Source organism: Dasypus novemcinctus, chromosome 14, assembly GCF_030445035.2.
Source record: "Dasypus novemcinctus isolate mDasNov1 chromosome 14, mDasNov1.1.hap2, whole genome shotgun sequence".
In the NCBI taxonomy this organism is placed as follows: Eukaryota; Metazoa; Chordata; class Mammalia; order Cingulata; family Dasypodidae; genus Dasypus; species Dasypus novemcinctus.
Window position 1 is genome coordinate 22,755,928 of NC_080686.1, and position 19,266 is coordinate 22,775,193.

At 37.9% G+C, this 19,266-nt stretch overlaps 1 protein-coding gene across 3 annotated transcripts in view; it reads right to left on the reverse strand.

Annotated features, from left to right (window-relative positions):
• The window catches only part of CA8 (carbonic anhydrase 8), a 133,656-nt gene that overhangs the window by 18,504 nt on the left and 95,886 nt on the right, over nucleotides 1-19,266 (reverse strand). For 2 of the 3 annotated variants that reach the window (XM_004484330.4, XM_071207825.1), the window contains exon 8: nucleotides 18,196-18,364. In XM_004484330.4, the coding sequence (XP_004484387.1) occupies nucleotides 18,230-18,364 (135 nt within the window). In that variant the 3' untranslated portion in view covers nucleotides 18,196-18,229. Of the gene's footprint in view, nucleotides 1-12,059; nucleotides 12,289-18,195; nucleotides 18,365-19,266 lie in introns of those variants that run through there. The other variant, XM_004484331.5, reaches the window with a different exon arrangement.

Genomic DNA, 19,266 nt, shown 5'->3' on the forward strand with positions numbered 1-19,266 from the left:
GGGAAAACAGAGAGAGACTGAGAAGTAAGGAATTTTCTTGTTTGTCTTTTTATTATTATTATTATTGAAATAGTGAAAATGCTCTAATAATGATAGACAAGATGAATGCACACAATTACATGATTATACCAAATATCATTGATTGCACACTTTGGATGAACTCTATGCTTTATTAATATGTATCAATAAAACCGATTTGTTTAAAAACAACGACAAAAAAAGTGAAGGGGCCGAATGAAGCAGACCTATATGTACTAACATGGAAACATCTCTAAGATCTATAGTTAAGTGAAAACTTTTGGGAATGGTATATTTCTGTTAATAATACTTAAAATAGATTTGTTCTCACTCTTGAGAGGCCATGTCGGTGTCTACCTTTCTCCCACATGACTTCTACTCTAACTTACCCTCTTCCTGGCCTTGGTAGATGGGTTCTATCCCCAGAAAGGGATCTGGAGGGAGTTCCTTCCACGCTCCCATTCCACGATCTTTTCCTCACCCTCATGCAACTTCATGTCCATTCTGAGATTTCCAATTCCCAAGTTTTGCTTATGTAGCACCAGGAATGTAAATAGAATGTTATATGACAAGAGAAAAATATTAACCAGAATATAGATCAAAGGATTTGGTCACTTCATCATGCTTCTGGGTTCCTTGATAATTGTTAACACCTAGCTACATATTAGTAGATCTAACCCAGATCAATTTTCCAAAGTCCATTTTGAAAAGATTCTGAACCTTAATTACTGTGACATTTAAATCAGATGCCAACAGCATTATCTTCCACTGTGGATGGCAGTAACACAACACTTTCCCCACCTCCAAAGACAGACATGGCCCATCAGTCATGTCGCTCTTTCCTACTGTGCCCAGATGTGGATTCAGAGTCCTTCTCAACACTCTCCAGACAGCTATTACCAATCAGAGTTGGCATACAAGTTTGACTCCCACATGCCATCCATGTCTTTGCTTTCTGCAAATTTTTTAGAAGGGAGAGGGATGTGCTTACAACAGGCTAAATGAGATATAAAGCTAACTTGATGGGTTGCAATGATGCAGATGGATTTGGGAGCCATAGTGAGGCAAATCAGCAGAATGTGATGATAAATTGGAAACACAATGTGAGGAAGAGAGGAGTCAAACCTAACTCTTAGGTATCTAAGAACTCTGGAAGAGAGCCAAGTCTTGTACTTTCATATCTAAAATATGAAAAAGACAACATGCAAACTGGCACATCACCATTCACAACTTCAAAATAATTCAAAGTTAAATATAAACAACTTCAGAGAAGAAAGTAAGCACTTTGATTTAATTGAAACATATTTACTATTTGCCAGGTACTACATTAGCTTCTATATTGGTCAGCCAAGGTGTAATTCATTATTTCCTTCCTACCTAGGAATTTTAAATTTCCTATTGCACTTTTTTTTTAAAGATTTATTTATTTCTCTCCCCTTCCCCTACCCTGGTTTTCTGTTCTATTTGCTGCGTCTTCTTTGTCTGCTTCTGTTGTTGTCAGCAGCACAGGAATCTGTGTTTCTTCCCGTTGCGTCATCTTCCTATTGCACTTTAATGAAACTATAATGATTTTCCTGACAGTTATTATAACAGAATTTTCTAAAGAAAGAATCTCCAAGGTCATGAGTATTACTTCTTGATCTGATTCCCTAATCCATGAATCACATATTTAATGTCTACTTTCCAGAATTCTGGGTCCAAAGGCTGTTGTGATGGAATAATCTCCATAAGGAAATAATGTGTGTATATATTTTTAAGGGCATCATTTTTGGATGGCTGTTTCCATCAATTTTACTAATATAGCCTGTGCATGAATTCAAAATTATCTAATTCTGTATCCAAGTGTGCCTAGTTACTAAAAAGTCAATTAAGTAATATAGACTCTATAGGCTTTAATTTTCAGAAAGTATGTAGACTGAATGTGTATTCAAAGTTACATCTAGACAGAATGTGGGAGATATGTTAATTCAAGCTACCTGGAGGGTGGGAGATACATTAATTCAAGTTTACCTAGAATGTAGGCAATATGTTAATTCAAGTTTACCTAGAATATAGGCGGTATGTTAATTCAAGTTTACCTGGAATGTGGGGGATATTCTTAATTCAAAACCTATCTGGTACTGAGACGAATACTTAAAACTCTTTAAAAACTAACCAAAAAAGTCCTTTTTTTCATAAAAGAACCATCTGACTCCCCTGCACACACCTCCTCTGTATAAAAGGGACCCAGAAATCCTATTAGGGGCTCAGGTGTTTGGACAGGAGTCCCCGGGCCCCCTGGCTGCTCAATAAATTTTTCCTTCTCAAGAATATTCCTGAATCCTGGCTTCAACACATAATCCTTAAATCTCTCTGCTTCCATGACATTTCTTGGGGACTCGTCTGGGATCGCAAGGAAGGCCAGAGACAGTAGCATTTCACTGCCCCCTTCAGACACCTCTGAGGAATGTGGGAGGACCTGGGCAAATCCCCAATCCAGGGCGCCCCTGGACTCCTTTTAGTTCAGAAAGAGGTTGTGGGCTCTGCCAGAGCCCTCCCAGGAAAAAAAAAATCGGACACACCAAAGGATTTAAAAGGAAGTCATAAGAATGAAAATAAATCTCTGTTAACCAAGACAGGTAAGACCTTTCAGGGGGGCACAGTGTCAGGAAGCCTAACTTTAAACATTAGAAGGGGGTGGCGGACTTGGCCCAGTGGATAGGGCATCCGTCTACCACATGGGAGGTCCGTGGTTCAAACCCTGGGCCTCCTTGACCCGTGTGCAGCTGGCCCACGTGCAGTGCTGATGCGCGCAAGGAGTGCCGTGCCAGGCAGGGGTGTCCCCACATAGGGGAGCCCCATGTGCGAGGAGTGTGCCCCGTAAGGAGAGCCGTCCAGCACGAAAGAGAGTGCAGCCTGCCCAGGAATGGCACCACACACACAGAGAAATGACACAACAAGATGACACAACAAAAAGAAACACAGATTCCCATGCTGCTGACAACAACAGAAGCGGACAAAGAAGACGCAGCAAATAGACACAGAGAACAGACAACCGGGGGGGGGAGGGGAGAGAAATAAATAAATAAAATAAACCTTTAAAAATAAATAAATAAATGTTAGAAGGGGGACCTGATCAGCTCCCAAAGAAGACCCTAGTACCTCCAAAAGATTGGGGTGAAGCTGTCTTCTCCAGGTCTGAAAAGGAAAAAAGCCTAATGTTTGGTTTTAGCTAACTGTAGGTTGGCATCTGGTTTTTGCCTTCACTAAGACAGTGAAGGTCTGGTTATGGTGGGAGAGGCGTGGATGGGTTTAAATCCTGCTCCCTACCTCACTTAAAAAAAGAAAAACGGCCTGCTGCCTCTTGTGCCTTTATTTTGGCTGCTCTCTCTCACTCTCTCTTTCTGCCACCATAGAAAATAAGGCATCAGTATCCCAGCGCTTTCCATTGGAATGCATCCTGAAAGATTGGTCTGGATTTGGAAAATCCTGGTTACAGAAAAGTAGATTGGTTTTTGTAATAAAGTTTGGTCTGAATGAGAGTTGAGCAATGGAAAGGTTTGGCCAGAAATGCTCTTTGTTTTGGTGCTGGATTGCAAATGACCTTGTTTTGTAAACAGCAAGGGTAGACAAAGAATACTGTTAGAAGTTCCCCCTCGCTAAGGCTGCAATAATTAACAAGCTGTGGCTCAAAAACAGTCATACAGGAAAAATGGAAATTACAAGTCAAATTGATGGGCTTTGTGTTTCAGTCTGTGTGCCATGGCTCTTAAGTGTTTATCAGTTTATATGATGCCAGTGTATGTTTTCATGCCTCTAGCTGGTGGTATTGAATTGTGTGAAATGGTGAACTTTGGTTAGGTTGGGACTCTTGAAACACCAGGTCAGTCAACTGAAAGGGTGTCTCTTCATTCTTTCTAGAATGATAAGCACAGCTTCTGGCATGCCAGCAGGCTCCCCATGGGAGTCTATTTTCAGGAATCAGGAAGTCTACATGGCCACCCAGCAGCCTCGGTGGGAAACGCTGAAATCCAGTTAAACTGGTGTAAAAAACAAAGGGAAGAAATAGACCTGAGACCTAGGAACCTTATGTCATGTCTCCTTTAAAAAGAGAGGAAATAAACCTCAAACTTCTCAGTTTAAACTCAGTCAGGCCTATAAAAGGTGTGAACAGTGATCAAAATTAAAAACAAAAACAAAAAAAACACCTCATATGCCATCAATTAATTCCTAAATATAAATGCTAAATATAAAATTCTTCTGTTTTAATCTGTCCATAATCTTGTGTTCAACTTTGAAATCTGTATTTAATGTCATCAGTTTGCTTTTGCCAGTTTGCTTGTGCCTAGGAAATCAGATCTGGGGTTCACCTGTCACAAGTTGGATAACAGTGAAAGGTAACTGAAAAATGAATCTTTAGATGCCAATACTATCTTACTAGTGGATTTATTGCATAACTCACAAGTGAAATTTATTTAAATACTGGAAAGGCAGAAAAATTTCACAGAGTTGTTACTAACAAAATTGTTTTAATTGCATAGTTAATAATTAATTTTAAGTAAAAGCTTTCCAAAAAGTAAGAGTGAAATTATTATATAAGTACCTTTATATATTTAAAAAAAACAACTTATAATTGAAATTACAGTGGAGTAGATGTAGCCTAGATTTCAGCTATTGTAATGATAATCTTAAACTAATTTACCTTTGTTTATGGCTACTTCAAGTCTATCTAGTGCTTACCATAGTAATGATAATTGTAACTTAAACTTACCCTTAATTAACTAATTAACTAATTAGTTAACTAATTAACTAATTTCACCTATCCCTAGACTTCAACTAGTGTGATGGTAATTATAAACTGAGTTTGCCTTTGCTTACAGGAACTACAAGTCAGGCCCACCCCTTGCCTCTGCTTATGGTTCTAAAGCAAAGAAAAATTGCATCCATAGCATTGGAAACATTTTGGTTATATGCCATTAATTAAGAAAGTCACAAAGGGGAGAACCCGCGAACCCCTAGTCTGGAGAAGCCAGCAAAAGAAAGCCTTCAGGGAAATCTTTCAAGTGTTGTTTTACACTTAGAAACTTGTTTTGTAAAAAAAGAAAAGTTTTAAGTAACTAAGTTGTGTTTCCGTGTCAAACTATTCATGTCTACCTGTTTGCTCAGTATATCTTCATATATCAGGATGGTAATATCAAATTAACAAATAATTCTTAAAAAAAATATTTTTTTTTCCTGAGCTCTTTAACCTGCCCAGCCCCCAGGGCCTTCTCTTTGCAAGAACTCTGAGGGAGGGGCCGGGTTTGGCAGATTAAAACTGACTTCTGGGCTGGAGAATAAAGTCAGATTTTCCTGTAGTTCTCCATTTTAAACCTTTTAACAGCCTTAAATAAGGGTAATTACTAATCTTATTACCAAATTTCAGTAAGTAAAAGTCCTTAAAAGCAATGAAAAAAATCCTTACTAAATTATAAATAAAGCAAATTAAATAATTATATTCCAAAGCCTAAAAGTCAGCATGCTTTTAAAATTATTCACAGTTTTAAAATTTTATCAAGGACAAGAGGTTTTAAGCCCCTGTAAAGAAAAGAGAAAAAATAAAATAAAACAACATTCTTTGTTTAAACAATAACAGTTTCAACTTATTTGGTTTGGGTGTTATCTCTTTGGTTTATGAGATACCAGTTTAATAGGTTAACTTATATGTATTGGATCTTTAAAATGATAAAAACTGTAGGTTAGTGTTTAATGAAATTGAGTTTTTAAAAAAATGTAAGTCTGCCCTCTCCTAAATGCATAAAGTAAAATTCATTGGTTGCTAATTGTAATCTAAGGTAAATTAACCAGTCTATGTCATTGTGTTTAAGTATAAAAGGTTTGTAAGAGCATCTTCCAAATTAAAGTATTTAAATGGCTAGTTCTAAAAAGCCATTATTAATTAAAAATCTGAATTAGTATTAATGGCAAAAAGTAACTTCATAACAATAAAACCTATCTGGAAGTCACCTCATGTGCATATTCAAGTAATAGTAATGAAAAGTTACCTTGAGTCCATTGTGAGTCTTCATTTTTCATTTTAAAAATAAAAAAGTGGTTTTTCCTCTACTGCTAAAATAAAATAACTGTGTAATTAACATCTTCATGGTAAGAGTGTAAAAGTAAAAAGTAAAGTACTAAAAGTTCATTTAATATACCACATATTGCATTAAAAATGTTTAAAAGATATATAAAAATCAGGAGATAAACTTTAGCATTGTCAAAGTCTCTTGTGCATTCAAACCATGCATACAATACACTGCAGGGTACTTCTCCATGTGAGTTATTGGCTAGATTGGTCACTGACCCCTAAAACAATAAAAGTATCTACTACATCTCTGGTTGTGTTCTTGAAGTGGATGGGAACTACTTTGCAGTTTCAAACTCCTGCAGCAGCCAACAGTGGCTCAGTACAGCCAAATGTACAATGGATATCATCTCTAGACTGGCACTGTTTCATGGTGCCAGAGAGCACTATGCACCAGGCTGGTAAAATCTACTCCCTAAGTTTCTCTCTAGGGTCAAAGATGCTATAGCTTCTGTAAAGAACATACAAAGTGGAGCAATGAATACCAGAATACTATAAGTAGAACTTACACACAATTGGCACTATAGCTCACTCCCATGGGGAAATAACCTGTATGGTACGCAAACCTGAAGCTTAAAGCTATTAATTGCAGCTCAAGAAAAGACTTATGCATTAAGTAGTACATTAACTAGTATTGAGTACTGTACCTATATCCTATTCTAGATATTTGTCTGATGACTATGGTAATACTTCTGGTAAATCATATGCAAAAGAACACTGAACATGTGTTAAAAGTCCTGAACAATTTCATTTTCTGAATAATGAACATGTCTATATAAGACAAAAATGGCCACCCTGCTTAAAATAGTGAAGCCAACAGCTTTTTAATTGAAAAAGCTATCAAATTAACTTGGGGGTAACCTCTCACAGTCTTCAGCCCACACCAGGTAAATAATTAATACCAGGCTCAATTACTAGAAACCTCCAAGGTGCAAATAATGGTGTGTCAAATTCTCAACCCAAGTTTCCCTCCCACCCCTTATTCCAGCACCTGTACTAGTACTTAAAGTTCCACAATGTACCCAGGATAAACAGACCAGGGCAGCTGGCTTAGGGTTCACCCTGGAAACTGATGGGTGGCTTGTTGGAAATGCTCAGATCTACCTGCCAGGAGCAGAGCAGTGAAAAGTCCTTCATGAACTTCACCAAGGCGCTCATCTGGGGAGGAGTGCCCTAACCAGCTGAGCCAAATGGGCTTTCATAAGACAAAGCCTGGTAAAAACAGTCAAAAAAAACATTTTTATCAGGAGTTGCTCAATTAAAGCCAAAATATAAAAACTTGACTCTGTAGTTCTGATCAGTCCCACAGCTATTAAGGCTAAAGGAATGTCGAGCTTAGTGCACTAATCCTGAATAAAGTCAGCTACCCAAGAGTGCCAGCTCACCGGAAGCACCTGACGGAACACACGAGTGTCAGTCATTGGACGGCCTGACATACCTCTTCAAAAGACAAAGCTAAGTAGTGTCTCTGTCAAAATCAACTGTTTCCTTTAACTCTAGCCCAAATACCTATGCTGGGAAAAAGGCAAACCAGACTTTAAAAATCTTGCCTCTTCTCATCTCCTTTAGCTTAACTGAAAAGAGAAATGCCTCTTCTCATTCCTATCCTCTACTGTAAAAACTGATATTAACAATTTATACCTAACCCCATTGTCTATTGCAATTTATCCCTGAAGTTAACCAACAGCATAAAATAACTTAAAATATATATATATATACATACATATATACACTGTTCCCCACCAACTTTAGGAAAACGCTGCCTTTGCAAGCACCTGACCTTTTCTACTTCTGTGGTCCAGTGTCCTCTTAGAGGAACCATAAGTTCTCAAAATTCTAATTCAGTTTATTTCTTCCAGAATCAACATATTGTTAGCCATACAAAAACTTCATCCAGCTTCATACAGGATGCCAGATCCGTCTTCCTCCAATCAAAATCAAATATCACAGTTTTTTACACCTTGTCAGGTAGGGACTATAGCCCATAACCAGGAGGAAGTAGCTACAGAAGAAAGATCATTTCCCTTCAGCACCTGTTTAAGATTAAAGGTGTAAACTCTCTGAGGGGGGAATAAAACAGGCTAGTAAGATAGAGAACTAACAGACAGATCTGAAATCTGCCAGAAAGTCCACGTGGACATCAGTAACCCCCAGGACGGCTGCTGGAAGACCCCACTCCCAGGATTCTGCCATCCAGAACAAAGACTTCTGAGAGCAAGGAAAAGCCCCAGATATTCCCCAAGGACTTTACCCTTGGGCCCTCACTGGAGGACTGATAGGCGGGGTAATCAATGAAAACAGCGAACAGCCGAAACGCCTCCCATGCTCTCGTCATACTTCCCATACTTACTAATAACTAGAGCACATGCTTTAATAAATAATGCAGTAAAAACACAGACAGTGGCCCACCTCATAACTCCAGACACCTCATAACTTAATAAACTTAAGCTTGGCCTCAAAGGGGAAAATATAATATAGCTTGTGCATGAATTCAAAATTATCTAATTCTGTATCCAAGTGTGCCTTGTTACTAAGTAATATAGACCCTATAGGCTTTAATTTTCAGACTGAATGTGTATTCAAAGTTACATCTAGACAGAAAGTGGGTGATATGTTAATTCAAACTTACCTGGAGGGTGGGCAATACATTAATTCAAGTTTACCTGGAATGTGGGGGATATCTTAATTCAAAACCTATCTGTTACTCAGATGAACACTTAAAACTCTAAGAAACTAACAAAGAAAAGTCCTTTTTTTCATAAAAGCACCGTTTGACTCCCCTGCACATATATCCTCTATATAAAAGGGACCCAAAAATCCTATTTGGGGCTCGGATTTTTGGATAGGAGTCCCCGGGTCCGGCTGGTCGTTAATAAATTTTTCCTTCTCAAGATTCCTGAGTCCTGGCCATCAATACGCAATCATTAAATCTCCCTGCTTCCACAGCATTACCAGTTCTATAGTTTAGTAACTTTATATACTTAAGGAAATCAATTAATTATATTTTCTGGATCTCAGTTTACTGAAAAAGTTAAAAAAAGAGCAATGCTCACCTTGAAGAGTTATTTGAGGTCAAATGAAATAATGCATGCCTAGCATTTATAAAAAAGAAATAATCATTACTATGGAAGGTTTTCATGAAGGGCTGTTAGCCTTAAGCACATGTGTAAAGTTATCCAAGGCCCTTTCATTTTCTCTTACTTTCCCTCCTTCATAGTGTAGTCACTGGGTCTCAGGACACACTCGCAGAAGAGGGAGGGTGCTGTCTGTGGGATCGGGCACCCCCACCGGCCAGGCTCTGCCATGCCTCCCTACAGCAGCTCCTCCAAATTTAGAACAAGGACTCCAGGTTACCAAATATTTCCCAAACAAAACCTACTCTACATCTTTGTGATGCGCTCTGGTTAAATTAAATTGTGGAATGCTGCATAATACACCCTACTCTTTGGGAGGTTCACAAAGGACCCCAGCATATAAAAGGCTCTCAGAAGTCGAGCGTGATAAAGTCTGCTTACCCCAGGGTTTTACAAACTTTAAACTTATTTGAGCACACGACCCTTTCATGTATGTGTGTATAAACCTGCTAACCTCCTATGAACTGGATACCATGGAAGACATTTTGAACATGCTGGGTTAAGATGTTATTTCTTCATCAGATCCCTGTAAAATGTACCTGAAAACTGAGATGGGCGGCCCTGTACCACTGGGATATTAGTTGTGATTAAAAGGAGATTCTGCTTCACAGTTGGGTTATATGGCACAGCTTTCCTCCTTCTGGCTATATGGTGTTTGCAACATGCCTAAGATGTCGGTATTCAGCAGCTCACGCACTGGTTAAGAATTCATGTTTCCAACACCACATAGAGTGCCTGAAAAATGAGGAGTACGGAACAAAGACACTACTACACTGAAATTTAAAATCTAGGAGGGTAAGTGGGTCTTACACTTATTGTTAAGTGCATTAACAGGAGTCAAAAAAACAATTAAAACCTAACCCAACATGGAACTAAACTCAGAAAACTAAGAGAGAGATTAGGGAAACTGCTTTAGTTTGGGAAGACTTCATGAGATGAAACCCAGTCCTTCAAAAATCAATAAGATTTAAATAGAGAACAGACAGAATAGTCTAGACTTTGAGATGGTAAATTCCCAGATGACCCTCAAAAGGTAGGAGGCTGAATAAAGCCAGCAGACGGCTAAAAAACTGCCAGGCTGCCTATTAACCCAGAGAAACACAAAAGAAAAATCAGGTGCTTAAAAACAGAGAAGTGAATGTCTGTTTTTAAAATCTCACTGAAAATTAAAGGGATGCTAATTTCCCCAATTGTTGCTATTCTTATACAACTGAAACAGCACTGGCTTCTGATTACTCTCTTCTAAGTCTAGAAGAAACTCTCTACATCTGCCTAATAACAATCCCAGTTTTCAATAGAGGTCATGTTTCCTTACAATACCATTTAAAATATTCTGGGTTGTCAACTGTACTCCCCAATTCCTTAATCCACTACTTTAATCTGGCTGGATAAGATTTCTAGGTAATTCTCTGAATGTTATCTTAATTATTAAAAAAAAATAATCTAGGTATTAATCATAGCACAATTCTTTTTTTTGCTATTTTTATTTTTAAGACTTTTAATCATAAAGAGATACTGATACAAAAGGTCCCTTTTGACCTTTAGGAGGTGCAGAAAATATAAAAATAAAACCATTCAATAGCCAATTAAATATCTCTTGTAATTCCTGATTGTGATTTCCAGTGATTTCTACACTAATTTTTTAGCATTTTTAGTAATTTCCTCAAATCAATTTTTTAGCTTTAGTTTTCCAGTTGGAAACTTAAGAAAATGGTATTCATGAAGAAGAATTCATTTCCATTTCCTCCACATTTATCTGCTGCCTCTCTTCTCTGGTCTCTCCTTTACATGATAAATAAAGTTCTTTGAGACTAACGAAAGGCTATTCATCACAGGATCAGGGACCTTATAAAAGCATCGGAAGCACTTTAATGCCATTTAATGCTATAGCTCCTAGAAATCCCACTCCAAGGGTCAAACTTTCTATAGCCTATATAGATAAATTCTTTCCTTAGCTAAGCCAAGTCATTTTTGCTGACACTGAAAGTCATTTTACAAAGTCAATAAACACTTTTTGAACATCCAGGAGGAAAAAGGTATAATAGAATACGTTTAAATGAGATAACTTAGTCTCAGTGGTTTTCTTATAGAAAATATATTATTTAGGCTTAAAGTAATGAACACTGCTATATATAAGGTATCCAAATACATTACTGTTAAACATACAAGCTAGCTTGTGACTACAAAAAATGTATCTCTTTTCTTTTTCCCAAATACAATTTTATGTGAATTCATAGAAAAAATAAACACTAAATCATTCAAGAATTTTTATTCATAATAAATTATTAACATTTCTAAAACATAAAGGAAATAAGGACAATGTGGAGGCAGGATTTTCCTTGTTTAGTAATCTTGAAAAAAATGTCTACACAGCTTTAATATTTTCCATTCTTGGGTTAATGACAACTCTTCATATCACATAATCAAAACGTAATAGATAGTTTGAGCATCCTTGGTGTTTTGGCATTTTCCTGAAATCATTTTGAAATCCTTTAGGAAATCCATTCCATTTTGAGGAAATTCTATATGATACAGTAAATAGAAAATAGTTCTATCCATAGAGCTTTCAATTCGCACCCTAATGCTGTGCATCATGTTAAATTATTAGAGTGAGGAGAGTCCAAATTCTATTGACTTAAAATATGGCTTTGAGTTTTCCATTTATTCTGAAAGGATAATAGCTTTTTCCTACTTGGTCATTCAGAGTAGGCATTCTCACATAGCCCCCTCCTGTTCTATAATACCTTATCCTTTCCTAACCTATAACTTCTTTAGGTTATAAAGCAAAAATGATATGAAACTGATGTCAGGTATAGCTTTATTAAAGCCAAGAAGACATTATTAATTGTGAAAGCATACACAGGGAAGAGTCCAACATAGTCAAGGATAACATCAAAGATCCAGAAAGAACAATGGAAACGGGTTTGCAAAGGGATGATTCAGATTCTTGTTGAATAACGCCTCTTTTTTCATTTTCCTTTTTGCCATTTGTTGTTGTTGTTAACCTACTTGGAGCATAGTTCTATTTTCCCCCTTAAGGAGGAGAAAAAAAAGAAACAAAAGAGCCTAAAGGAAGTGGTTTTTATAGAAAATAAATAACTCTACCTATAGTTACTGTAAACATGTGTGCACAGAGGAAGGAAATAGGCAAATCTTTGAAGAGACAGTATATCCTGAAAAAATTGCCTAATATAATGGAATAAATAGGCAAATAATCATTTTATAGGACAAAGTCATAGTTCACACTTTTTAAACAGTACTGATTATTCATGGGGATCAAAGCATTCCAAATGTCCAGACTATGTCATGAACAATAAAAAAGAGAATCTATCATTTTAAGGCCAGAAATGATAAGTTATTTTAGTAAAACATAGCTAAAATAAATCTGAATTTTTACAAGATTTTTAGAGAACTACCAGAAAAAATATTTTTTGACTTTTCATTTCCAAGAGTTTAAATGAAACATTCATGCATTAAATTCAAAGCCTGACTGTCAAACCATTTCACTTTAATAAAAATTTGAATTATCTGCCTTAGGGCATTATTAAATATCAAATAAAAAGCACATCCATAATTCTGATTTCCCAATATAATTTTTATGTAGAACTATGAACTGGTTTGTATTACACATTTCAAGATAAAAGGATCAAAAATGTATTCACAGAAGGATGAAATCAGAATTGGAGTCACCTTAGAAAGAATTCCTGTACCATTCTTAAGAATTCTTTCGGAAATTGCTCACTTTAAGTAATTTCAACCACCAAAAAAAGAATACAAATCTATCTTCTCTTTTGAAATACCTGAATTGTAATTAATTAAAAACTTTGATAAATAGATGTTATTCTTCTATCATATAATGAACATGAGTTATCTGATATATATGTCATAGTCTCATACCCAAAAATTCAGTCTTTGTGTGTGTGTATGTGATAAAACAGTGATGGTTATTTAGAGAGAGGCATCTCTGTCTAGAAAGGCAATGGATTAAAAATTCAATGCAGGCGGTGGACTTGGCCCAGTTGTTAGGGCATCCGTCTACCACATGGGAGGTCTACGGTTCAAACCCCGGGCCTCCTTGACCCGTGTGGAGCTGGCCCATGCACAGTGCTGATGCACGCGCAAGGAGTGCCTTGCCACACAAGGGTGTCCCCACGTAAGCGTAGAGGAGCCCCACGTGCAAGGAGTGCAGCCCGTAAGGAGAGCCGCCCAGCACGAAAGGAAGTGCAGCCTGCCCAGGAATGGTGCCGCACACACCGAGAGCTGACACAAGATGATGCAATAAAAAGAAACACAGATGCTGCTGACAACAACAGAAGCAGACAAAGAAGATGCAGCAAATAGACACAGAGAACAGATAATCGGAGGGAGGGTAGAGGAGAGATATAAATAAATAAATCATTAAAAAAATTTCAATGCAAAATCTTATTTCCTGAAAAAGGCCAGTTATAGTTACTGATGTTCATAGAAGACATACTAAGCCTAGGCTAGGGAAGTTCATAAATTGAGACTCATCCAACCTAAATATCCTTCACTGCCCATCATTCTTCTTGAGTTTCTCCTGTAAGCCCCTTCTTCCAAACCTTCTCCATTCCACTCCAATCTCCCATCTTGCCTGCTGCTCTCACCCTATTCTTCGTTAAATAAAACTCTAAATCTAGGAACAGGCATCTACTTCCTTCCTATTATAGGACAGCAATTGTCCATTCTTGCAACAAAAGTGAGTCTCCACATTTGGTCAGTATTTCATCCCTTTCAACTTTTCAGAAACTTCCCTGCTAGGATGAGTCCCTCTTTCTCCACATCTTCAATTTCACCCTCCACTGACTCATTCCCCGTACCCCAACATACCATCAAGTTCTAGAACTTCTTTTGTTTCTCAGATAAAAAGTCCCCCTCTATCCCCTTGTCTACTGCTGTAGCCTTCTGGTCACCCTCATCAAGAGTGGCTGTCACCTGTTACTTCCACTCTCTCACTTGTACTCACCTTTCTGCCATTATATGCATCCCTCACTGTTAGGCCACCCTGACCACCATGTGGAAATCCACTTTAACTTCTGAAAAAGCTGAGGTTATGTAAAAGGGCTCTGCCAACCAGACTGAAGAATTCTCATTCAAGCTCTACTACTGAATAATTACATTTCTTTGGACAAGTTATATAACCTCTATATGCCTCACTTAATTCATCAGTATAACATCACATAAAATTTTATGAACACTCAATGAGCTAATCCATATGTAACATAACATTATACATATAAAATTTATATATATATAAAATCGCTATGTCAGCAACTATCATATTTCAGTCCAGACCTCTTTTCTGATGTCCATTATCAAAATTCCAACTACCTTCAAGATTGTCCACTACTGTGATACACAGTATCTTTGACTTAATATAGCAGACTTAACTCTTTTCTCCTTGCAGCCCAAAACAGAGCCTCCCCCAGCTATCCCAGAATCATCAAAAGGCACTCTATCCACACAGTTCTAAAGCCAAAAACCCAGAAGTTCCCCTTGACATTTCCATCTCCCTCTACCTTCATCCAGTTTATCACTGTATATTGCCTCCAGTGTCTACTTCACATGCATTAATTTCTATCTCCACTGCTCTTATTCTAGTCCAACCCTCTATATATTTCACCTTGGCTACAGAGTAGACCTCCACAAGTTCCTTCTAGTTCCACCCTGGCCAACTCAGATCCATTCATTCTCCAGCCAAGATTATCTTCTCAAAACAAGCATCAGATCAGGACATTCCTCTGAGTAAAAGCCTTTACTGACCATGAAATAAATACTCCTAAGCCTAGCTGACAAGGCCCTCTAAAATTTGGCCCTGTTTGCCTCTCCCCTTCGAGCTCTATACCCCTGATATACGAGCTTCTTTCAGAAACCTCAATGTATCAAATTCTTCTTATGGGCTGCCACATGCAGTTCTCTGTCAGGGTTTTTGCAAAAGAAATTCTCTCTACTTGAAATCTTCTTCCTTGCATTTCTTTGTTCTTTTTCACTCATGAAACTAATATAATTTGTAATTGTATATTTGGGGAGTACTTATTTTTCCACTGTCAGGTTCTCTACCTCAGACCATAAGCTCTAAGAGGATAGAGCTTATGTTTGTTCTTCTCCCTTTTTACCCAGAAGCAATCACATATTGGTGCCTAATGATTTTTCATTGTCATTTTAATTTTATACCTCACCTACTATAAGGTTTAGATCAAAACACTCTTGTTTTCACTACTGTTGCCACACATGAATCAATCAAAGTTTGTTCTCATTTCTACCAAAGGTGACTTTGCCTGGTCATTATTATCTCCAAAATTAGAAGAAAGGGAAGAAGAACAGTACTAACTTAGAGGCTGAGAATGAATGAAGGATTGGAATGAGGCTGGCTGATAAAGGGCATATATAGCTCCAAGGAACTACTTATTTGCCTAAGGACATTCAAAACACAAAGTGTTATGTGTTGTAATGGATTCAAATCAAAATAAACATGGAACAGCCCTTAAAAAGTTTGAATTCAAATAGAGAAAATAAATATCCAAAGAGCTAAACGGAAGAATGTTGAGTGAGAGGCACAATTGAAAGGAGAATCTGACTGATTTGCTTAATTCATACCAGCGAGGTCATGTAATATTTGTCGTTCAATGCCTGGCTTGCTTCACTCAACATAAAGTCCTCAAGCTTCATCCATGTTATCCCATGTGTTAGTACTGTATCCCTTCCTATAGCTGTGTAGTATTCCATTGTATTTATGTATCACATTTTATTTATCCACTCATCTGCTGATGGCCATTTGGGTTGATTCCAATAACTGACAATAGTGAATACTGCCTCTATGAACACTAGTGTGCATATGTCTCCTTGTGTCCGTACTTTCAGTTCTTCTGGGTATTTAACCAACAGTGGAATTGCTGGATCATACGGCAGTTCTACAGCTAGTTTTTTGAGGAACTGTCAAACTATCCTCCACAATGGCTGAACCATGCTACATTCCCACCAACAGTGGATAAGGGTTCTCATTCTTCCACAGTCTCTCCAACACTTATAGTCCTCTATTTTTTTGATAGCCTCCAGTCTATTGGGTGGAGATGTTATCTCATTGTACTTTTGATATGCATTTCCCTAATAGCTAGTGATGTTTATGTGGGAGAGTGTGGGAGGTGTGGGGAGTAGGGCATATGGGAATCCCTATATTTTCTGTGTAACATTTATGCAATCTAAGTATCTTTTTAAAAAAAATTATTAAAAAAAAGAAAAAAGAAAGAAGAGGCAGAGGATTTGTGGTGAAACCATTTGAGCTTTAGCATAGCTAGGATTTCAACAGACAAATGGAAACGAGGGAAGGACTTGTATAAGCAGAGACAGTAAGAACTAAGCACATTCACAGAAAAGATAGCTCAGCTGGAATGTTGGGTCCGTACATATAGTGATGAAAAAGTGGCATAAAAAATGAATTGAGAAACAGGTGGACAAATGACCACCTTTTAAAATTCCTATGTTAACTGTCTTGCTTGTGAGACTGTAAGCTCACTGGGGTCAGATATTTCTACTCATTTGTGACTCCCCAGTCCATAGTACTATGCCTGGCACGGAGTCCACCCTCACAGTGGCACACTACAAACAATCGAAGTTCTGCCCTGCCTGGTTTTGCTCTGACATAGGCTCTCCTCTTATGGGAAGCTTGATTTGCCAGCCATGTGCACTGACCTATGCACTCCTAGGCAATTAACAAGGTAAAAAAAAAAAAAAATTCCCATTTAGAGTCATTTATTTCTTTTTTGTTTTTTTTTGTTTGTGGTTTTTTTTTCAAAAATTTATCTATTTATTTATTTCTCTCCCCTCTCCCCGCCCCAGTTGTCTGTTCTCTGTGTCGATTTTGCTGCCTCTTGTTTTTTTGTCCGCTTCTGTTGGCAGTGGCAGAGGAATCTGTGTTTCTTTTTGCTGCGTCATCTTGCTACGTCATCTCTCCGTGTGTGCAGAGCCATTCCTGGGCAGGCTGCACTTTCTTTCCCACTGGGTGGCTCTCCTTATGGGGCGCACTCCTTGAGCGTGGGGCTCCCCTATGTGGGGGATACCCTGCATGGCAGGGCACTCCTTGCATGCATCAGCACTGTGCATGGGCCAACTCCACACGGGTCAAGGAGGCCTGGGGTTTGAACTGCGGACCTCCCATGTGGTAGACGGACGCCCTAACCACTGGGCCAAGTCTGCTTCCCCTAGAGTCATTTATTTCTATTTCATCTTTTCCATGTTTGTGAAGTTTTATTTTGTACATTCTTTAAGGGTAAGGAACACATACAGAAAGTTCATAATATTTAAATGTATAGATTGTTTCAATCAATAAAGTATGAAGTAAAGCACCATGTTTAGACAATAAATAAATGCTTCCTGATTAACATCTTGATCTTTCATATGTAAGGACTTCCTTGGGACAAGTGTTTTAATTCATTCCATATAATCCCCCACCTGCCTTGATAAACAAGATGATCAGATCTGAATTACACAATGAGGTGCAATACTTAGGCTCTCCTACCCCCCTCGTCCCTTTCTCTGTGCTCATCAGGCATCAGGAGGTGAATGCTGCAGCTTTGAGGCTGAAATGAAATAAATTACTAAAGGGATACCTGCATCCTGCTGTTTCTCTGTCTCAGGATTCCTTTCCTTATGAAAACCAATATCAATTATTAGTAAAGCAAAGCTTGGAATTAAGGCTTCTCTGGTGGGAAAATGTAAGAATCATGAAATTTTTTCTCACCAGTGCATGAAATTAAATAACTACCTGACATGTAATTAATGAGGCTTAAGAATGTGCCATTAGTCCTATCCAAATGAAGAACACTCATTTTCTTACTAAATTATCACGATTAGCCTGTGAGTAATTTGGGTATGACAGATTCACATAACCATGTGCCTCATTTTCCTTACATAACTTGCACATACCCAGACGAAGACAGAACTGGTCCTGTTTCCTCAGCTACTGAAATGCAGCTCTGATCACTCTGTCACTAAGGGGTTGAGTGGGTCGAAAGTTGTCTCCCAAAATCCCATCACAGCCTTCCACGAGTTCTGCCCCTTTAACATGTGTCCTCAGCCTTCGAAATTCTTCTATCTGAAAATAAAAGCAGAAGAAAAAAGAGTAACCATTTGCCACACATTGACAAAACTGGAGTTTCATCAAATATGAGAAAAAAGCAGAAATTACTACTTAATTTAGAGAAAATTTAAGTTACAACTAAAAAAGAGAAAAAAGAGCATAATTCTTTCTGACCTCAGACATTCAACAAGACCCCTGCAAGATGAAGACAACAAAAGTGTAGATATCAAAATCTCCAGACAACTAGAACAATAGAAACCTGCTGCACTTATTAAAGGGAAAATGATACAGACCAGATGAAAATGCTTTTATGTCTATAAAATAATAAGACTGAACAAATGCATGTTTTAAAACATTTCATAAATATTTCTGTAATTAATAGATACAAATGTTACTGTACTTCAACACTGAATAGAAGTTAGATTTACCAGATGAAGATTTCTTTAACAAAGGACTTTCTTGGATGCTTGTCGAGCTATTTGGCAATCACAGCTCCAAAGAGTACCTCCAATTTTCCAAACCAAATGTTTAAACCCAAAATTCCTCCCTGAGCATTACTGACTTTCACACTCCTCTCTCCTTCTGGTGTAGCCTCTCTTGGCTTCCCCATTACATGGGAAGGACCTTTCCCATCAGCTGCACTGCAGTTCTGTTTTGTTGGGTTTTTTTGGAGGTACTGGGGATTGAACCCAGGACCTTGTACATGGGAAGCAGGCACTCAACCACTGAGCTACATCCACTCCCCAGCTGCACTGCAGTTTGTCTGCCTTGCCTGTCCTGAGCCTCTGAAGAAGTATCCAAGCAACAAGCAAACATGCCAAGGGCACTTACTAGGTTGCCTCCTGTCTATCAATTCACTTACCCACATGGCTCAACCTGTTATTTCCTTTAAACACCACAGAAGCACGTGACACAAT